The sequence below is a fragment of the Neltuma alba genome, unplaced genomic scaffold, assembly GCF_004799145.2.
Source record: "Neltuma alba isolate B1F8T4 unplaced genomic scaffold, ASM479914v2 tig00013024_pilon, whole genome shotgun sequence".
NCBI classification, from domain to species: Eukaryota; Viridiplantae; Streptophyta; class Magnoliopsida; order Fabales; family Fabaceae; genus Neltuma; species Neltuma alba.
The window spans coordinates 21,153-28,858 of NW_021637371.1; the positions used below are offsets into that span (position 1 = coordinate 21,153).

Genomic DNA, 7,706 nt, shown 5'->3' on the forward strand with positions numbered 1-7,706 from the left:
GATATATCGAGAGAGTGACACGAGTGCGGTGAGGTTTATACCATACATCATCTTCACATTCATGTTTTATTCTTAATATTTATTGAGTGACATATATAAATATATACTACTCCGTCCGATCTTATATATAAGTTTCACTTTTAGATACGGGTCTAGTTCAAAATATAAGCTTCACTGTTAAGTTTGTCTAAGCATTTATTGCTTTTTTTTCTATTTTACTATTACTTGATTGTATTTATTACTTCATCTCTCACATTAATATTACTTCCATATATTCTCTTTCATTATTTTTTTTATTTATTGCTTCTCTCATTTACTCTTTTAACAAATAAAGACAAATTTTAAAAAAATACATATTTCTGACCTATTTATTATTTTTAACTAATTTTAACCGCTAATTTATTAAATATGATTTAATTATTTTAAACTTATATATTGCACGAAAGGATTACAGATGCTGATTCAAACACATTAAGGTCTTTCAGGTTTTAACCCAAAAAAAAAAACACACACACACACACACACATTAAGTCAAACCTGTCACAGTCAGAGTCACATGTTTCCAAACACAATTTCCATATGACACAAATATCAAGAAGACTGAGCACCAAATTCAAACAAATTTGATATAAGTGATGGGAAGAGAAGAGTTAGGTATGTAGAGTTTAATTTAAATATTAAAAACTAAGTTAGCAGTATGTGATTCAACTCGAGATCTAATATTGTGGAAGAAAAAAAGGTTTTTTAAAAAAAACTGTATTTTAGACTCTGTGTGTGTGTTTTCACCTGCTTATAGGAGTAAATTGCATTATGTTTACTGTTATTTTAAATAGAAGACAGGGGGGGCTTAACTGCTTCCAAACCACAGGTCCTAGTGAAAGAGGTTGGGTGGATGCCCCGTGCAGATCAAAAAATAACCTAAAATGATCTAACACAAAATGAGCAAGATACTAAGAGCTTGTTTGAAGCTCCGTTTAAAATAGACTTTTAAGTAAATTTATGTAAATTGAGACAAAATTCTCCTTATATAATTATTTTGTATTTTATAAATCACGTTTGAAAAACTATTTATAAGTCAATCTAAACAAACTTTAAATCTGAGTGAATTAGCGTTCCACTTATGTTTTTACACAAGACTACCTCCGTAGTAGGTTTGATCCTTAATATAAATTTAAGGTCTCGATTTATTTATTTTTATTGATTTTTTCAAACTTTCCCAAACTTTTCGTGCACATGTATGAATATTTATATCAAGGGACAATGCAAATAATTTTAAAAAATATATTTTTTAACAAATAACTAATATTTTTTCAGTCTTTAATATAAAAACTGATTAGAGAGTTAATATTCATCTTTTATACAAAATCTATTTTACATATTCATTAATTTTTTTTAAAATTAACCCTATTGATATTTTTCCAACAATAATCAAGTGATTAAAACTTTTTTCATATATTTATCATTTTTTTCAAATTAATCTCATTAATATTGCTTCAAGAAAAGAGAAAAAAATTAAAGAAAATACTCAAGATAATTTTTAAAACATATATATTATTCACTGATTTAATTAATATTCTTAATCTTTGAGTATTATAACTAATCTTGCTTTCTATCGCACCCAGCCAAAACTCAAATCCTAAATCTACACTGCAATGATAATATGCTGCAATAAGAGAGAAACCCAGTCATATGGGACTCACATGTCAGGTAAGCCCCACCTGTTTGCGTTCCTCTCCCCTTGTCAAAGAATGAGGCACCTAAAATATCAAGTTTACTCCTCAGGGGAATGGCCCAGCAGACTCTGCAACTGCTGCAAGGCCATTCATATCAGACTTGTCTCCTTCCCCCTCAAGTACCCCAACTAACAACCTTTGGTTCATTATAGACACCACACCAAAAACAGGATGATGTGTACCCTATTGACTTTCTAGTGACTAGATCACATCATCACAGAACCCTCTTCAAAAATATTCTCCCATCCTTCTACATTCGCTTCACATCCATAACTTCTCCCTAATCTGTTCTTAACATACTAGCTTCAAATGTTGGCGTGAGAACATCTGGTGTAAAATAAACAAACAAGAAAAGGTAGAACTGTAAAAGAACATTGAGAAGATTAATCAAATTTTGAAAGTGCAAATCTGAGAAAATAATCCACATCCCCACTAGCTGAAAGTACATCAAAGTAGCAGAGGATCTCAGTCTGCAAGTGTCGAGAGGCTTCTTGGTACAGTCAAATTTTTATATCGAACGCTATCTCCCGAGCATTAACACGATCAACAAGCAATTTTTTTTTTTAAAATATGATCTGATCATTTATTCACTTGGTATCAATCAACGAGCAACTTTTAATTCGACTTCACAGGCTTCTTGCTCAGTGGGATTCTGGACAGATAAAACTGATGACACGCCAAGCAAAAAGAGGAAAAAGAAATTGCATTGAATTTATATAACCAGTACAATTCAATTTATACAGCGTCAAAAGACATAATATCCTCAGTCCTCACTATGTCTAACGATCTGCCAGCAATAAATATTCAATGGTACAGATCACCGATCCCTCCAGAAGAAACTCGACTTTGTATATGCAAATAGAAAATTACAGCTAGGTAAACATTAGAAAGATTAACATGAAAACAAATACAGCTGCTTGGTTTTCTTGCAGCATAACCCATCCAGCTTTCTTTGAAATGGGGGTAGAGGTAAAATGAACAAACTGAAGATCCTGAAACGGGGGATTTCGGAAGAAAAACAACTAACCTCGACAGGATGTTCCTTTCTATTGAAATATTGGCAAGGCGAGAGGCTTATTCCCCTCTTTTAAGCTCTGTAGTAAAATAATAATTGATAAAATTTTGAAATGAAAAGAAATAGAATATTCTTCAACAAGTTTGCAATCAACCTCTGCTTCAGCACCACTCTTGCTAAATCCCTTCTTGCCACCCACGCAAAAAAATTCGCCAAACGAATATAATACCTCATCAAATTAATTACCTATCTCAACAAGATGTAAAGGGTCAGATTGACTAGACAGCAAGCTGATCCAGCTGCATTTGCTCAAGCCAAGCTCCTACCACAGAATTATCCATGGACTCGACTTGAGACATTGAATTCAGTTTTTCCGCAGATGCCATGGGACCAGAAGCTGCCAGCTTCTCTTTCATCATCTCAGGTGGGGATTCTTTAACAAGGGACTGAACCCAAGATAGATCAGGCTCTTCCCCATTGTTCCCGTGCTCAAATGAAGAAAATTTCCGCAATCGACCCAACTCATCTCCATTCATTGACCAATCAACTTTCCCAGTAGGAGATCCCCAATTAGACCACGAGTTCCCAGGAGAACCAACAACTGAAGCAGGAATTTTGGAACCAAGATCCCTTGAACTAAGACTTCGCAGCTGTTGCTGCTGCTGTTTCTCACGCTGAGCAAATGGAGATAACCGAGAGCTCATAGGAGAGATTGGATCCACACTTCTGGGTGACATCCTCCCAGGGGAAGGCACACCAAATGGAGCCTGCATTAGAGGATGCTCAGCACCCTTAGGAGACAAAACATTTGTATTTATGGGTGACAGCATACTTTGAAGCTGTTGAAACTGATTGAGAACAGCAGATTTGTGTGTGGGAGAAAAAACAGATCCCGCTGCTGGATCAGAGTACCGAGGAGATGAAGAAATTTCATTAGAAAATAGCTCTTCAAGATTAGATGGAGTTAGTGTCTTGGACCGACCAGATCGGTTCAAAGCAACAGCACCAGGACGGGGCTGTGAGAAACAGCCCAGATCATTCAAGAGATGTTGCTGGCCATCAAATTCCGGCATCATATTCAAGTCTTGTGGTGGAATGTCACGAGCACTAAGAGAAGATCTCAAGCGACTGGATTGAAGATTACTTCCTGGAAGATGAAGGGCTGGCACATTGGGCTGTGGCCAGGCTGGAGATGAGTGTGAGATGCCATTACCAGACGGAGACATCGGCTGGTTAAAGTGAGAAGGAGACATAGAAGACACTGATGAAAGAGAACCAGGTAACAGGTTCATTGCAGCAGCCATATCCATGACATTGGGAGCAGAGGCAGATGCTCGTGGAGAAGGAACAGCAGATCCAGTGGACACATAAAGTGGACGCAACTCTTCGGCTGTGTGAGCAAAAAAACACACCCTTCTGTTACAATTTGTGCCATCTTTGCAGAGTCGAGTGCGATACTGAGCAGGGTGTAGCCAGCATTCAAATACTCCATGTGCATATTCACACATATCCCCCCGCCTACAAGCCCCCTTCTGAAAATCAGGGCATGGCACACAACTGTAATGGAATTTCCTGGGGTCTCTCCTACGAGCATTCTCTCCTGGATGAACAAAAGGGCACTCGGTCCAATCATGAGAGTATGCACGGGAGCAAGGGCGAACCTTGAATGAGAACATGCGAAACTCATCCGTTGCATAAATGCTGTTTTTTATGTCAGGAAGCGATGGATCAATTGGATACTCTTTCTTCTCTAAGGTAGAGCTAACAGGGGTGTCAGTCAACTTTAAGGCCACTGGAGAAGAAGGTGAGCTTGAAGGAGAGGATGGTACTCCATTCTCGGGGGAAAATAAATGGGCAGGTAAACCAGGACTAGATGAATTAACAGGTATTGGAATAGAGCAGTCACCTGTGGAGTCATGAGAGGCACTATCAGAAAGAAGCTCCTCCAGTATTGCTCTCATGACTTGCAGCTTCGGATGAAGAACAATAACATCAACAGGACGATTCCCACTAGCATCCTTGCAACTAAGATCAGCACCAGCTTCAATAAGAAGCTTCACAACATCAACCGCATTATCAGATCCACCTGACGCAGCACAGTGAAGGGCAGTACTCTTGCTTATCCCACATGTGAAATTAACATTGGCCTCTGGATAAGAGAGTATAAGCTTAAGAACATCAATACTGCCATAGGTTGCAGCAACCATTAATGGAGTTCTATCATCAAGAATAATTTGTTTTGACCCCATTAGGCGACAATACCAACGCCCAGCTTCATTTATTGAAGAAATATCCCTATCTAGCAGTAGCTTGAAACCGTCAACATCATTGTTAGCAGCAAATTCCAGCAAGCTGGAAAAAGAATCTTCCGTATGAACAGTTAGATTTTTCATGTCTTTGATGTTAGTTGCACCTTCTACAGTAGATGAAGAAGAAGTTGAGGAGGCTTTTGATTTATCTGGACCACTGCACATGATTCAGTTAGCTGCAGCACAACAATCAGGAAGTTTAATGAGATCAGCCAGAGAAAAACACAAATAGTAATAAATTAAGAATTACAGGAGAGATCAGTAGCAAGACTCTTTAACTGCAGATCAACCAACTATCAAGATCAAAACAGCAAAAGTTGAGGAGGGAATGGAAAGGTGAATATGAAGAAATCAATTATGGATGACAGAAAAAAAAAATAAATAAATAAATACATCCACACATCTTCACCTCATATTTACGGAAATAATAGGTGAAGTTCGAGATATATTCCAAGGTGAAGAGGGAGCAGAGAGGACAAGATACATGGAAAGTGATTACTGAAAACATGCTCAGACTGATATCCAGATAGTCCATAAAACATAAAATGGAATATAGTAAATAAAATAGACTTTGGATATTAAAAATACAAGACAGTAATGTCACGCCACCGAAAAAAGGGGGTCAAAAATAAACTAAGGATAAACCACTCATAATATGAACCAACTCAACCAAGCAAAAAGGCCAGGCTACTCTTCCGACAAATTAAACGGCTAGGGTATCAGCTTTGCATAACCATTTTGCTTCAGCTATAAGCTAGTCGGGGATATGCCCAATCCATACCACCACAACAAAACAAATGCCCCCATGAACTAGATCTGGAGAAAATCGAGAATCGTCCCTTTAAACAGAATGATTGAAGTTAAGCCCTTCCCCGCAAAATTAAAACATAAAAATTAAAAGATAAGGAAGTGACTCTTATTTCCAAGAAAGAGAAAAGCCAGCCGTAGAGATCAAGAAAATGGTGCCGTCTCGGAGGTACGAGTTACAAAATTAAGGTGAAACAAAACAATATTTAAGCAAAAGTATCACAAGTCAGGAAAGACATGGCTGCAAATCTAAGATTCATGACGGCCCTCAGAAATTGAAAAGAATTGCCGATCGACTTCAGCATCATTAACCAACATTGGTTTGTACTATCTAACAAAAACTCCACCAAATGATGATGATAGAAGGTATATAGTTTAAAATACACAAGCAATGTTAAGTATTCATTTCACCAGTCACCTCTTACCCCAAACTATCAGTGACAGAAAGAAATATAAGATGATAGAATTTGCACAAGGTGACTTAACATGATCGACAATAAGTAAAAGAGTGAATTTTTGATATCAGAGTGACACCCTCATCATCATCATCTTAGAAGTTGCAGATCAAGTTATAAAAACACAAATAAAACCAAAACTTCAGAAAAAAGATGGAAGCAAAAACGAAGGACAAGAATCAGTTCAATCCAGAGTCAGAACTTACTAATTATCAGCGGACGACGGGAAGATCAGCTTGCGAATTCGATGGAAGAAACTGAAATTACCTACTCTCAAAAGTCTGAACAGAAATTACGAGAGCCGAAGAAATTCTCTAGCAGACAAAAAGATCTGGTGTGGAAGAAAATTCAAAGCTTCCATCTCCATCGATAATACCGAGGAAACATGAAGAAGAAAGATCAGAGACGCCCCAGAAAATTGCAAAGAAAAAGTAACGTCTCGAAACTGAAATGAACTGAAATGAAATGCAGAGAAATTTAGGGCGAATTTAAATTTTGGTGCAGACTCTGAAATGACGATGAAATGATACTGAAATGCACGCCAAATGAAGTCCAAATGAAGTCTCACGTGGGTCAGTCGAACCGAACTGTCCGGTTAACGGGTTAAAGCTCAACGAATCCGGCTTGAACCGGTCGACGTGGTTGTGGGGGAGATTTATTGGAATCTTAAATCGGAATGGAATTGAGATTTGGAATCCGCCAATAAGAAAGTGACATTTGGAGGAAAGATCGGGCTCGTCCATCGTGTGAACTGTGCTAGGAGAGTCAAATCGAAGGAAAAGGCGGGGAGCACCAGAACAAAAAGTCATCACACCAAAGCATTTTGCTATTCTGCCCTCCGAATTTTCTTTATTCTTACTTTTGCATCATTCAAGTTTTCCGAAGTTACCGTTTCTATCATGGCCGTTCAAAGCAATAACATGTCAAAATTGAGAAAAAGATAGAGTTCTCTTATGTTCCATGTACCAATGACAATTTTTTTTATTTTTACAGACTCGCATTTTTTTATTTTGAATTTGAATGGTTTAAAAAGAAAAAATGTAATAAATTTGAATCTTTTAAAATATTTTAAACTTATGTGTGAGAAATTATGAAAATAGAGAAAACAAATCTTATATACACTTCGAACTTTTTTTTCACTCATACTTCAAATTCAAAGTATAAAAAATGATACAATTCTTTTATATTTATTAAGCTAACATTTTTTGAAGTTTTATATTGACTACAGCATAACATTTAATTTATGAAAATCAATATATTTTTCCCCCACAATTTTTCAATTATTTATAGCTGTGACTAAATTTGGAGTTGTTTGTTGGTTAAAAGAAAACGCAAAACAGAATTTGGAGTTGTTCATAGCATTACTAGTAAGTTGTATAAGTTGAGT

The 7,706-nt window shown here is 36.8% G+C and overlaps 1 protein-coding gene across 2 annotated transcripts; it reads right to left on the bottom strand.

Annotated features, from left to right (window-relative positions):
* Positions 1–2,416: 2,416 nt before the first annotated feature.
* LOC114733658 (zinc finger CCCH domain-containing protein 30) lies at positions 2,417–6,771 on the bottom strand. Of its 2 annotated transcripts, XM_028921152.1 has the most exons (3): positions 6,526–6,771; positions 2,995–5,233; positions 2,417–2,827 (listed from the first exon to the last, which is right to left on the bottom strand). In XM_028921152.1, the coding sequence occupies exon 2, from the start codon at positions 5,220–5,222 to the stop codon at positions 3,027–3,029; it is 2,196 nt and encodes a 731-aa protein (XP_028776985.1). In that variant the 5' UTR covers positions 5,223–5,233; positions 6,526–6,771; the 3' UTR covers positions 2,417–2,827; positions 2,995–3,026. The 2 variants fall into 2 exon arrangements, with proteins under 2 accessions (XP_028776985.1, XP_028776984.1); XM_028921151.1 differs by having other exon boundaries at positions 2,417–5,233.
* Positions 6,772–7,706: the final 935 nt, after the last annotated feature.

Excerpts from the sequence above, each read along its gene's own strand:
- LOC114733658 (XM_028921152.1), bottom strand. The coding sequence starts at position 5,222 with ATGTGCAGTGGTCCAGATAAATCAAAAGCCTCCTCAACTTCTTCTTCA.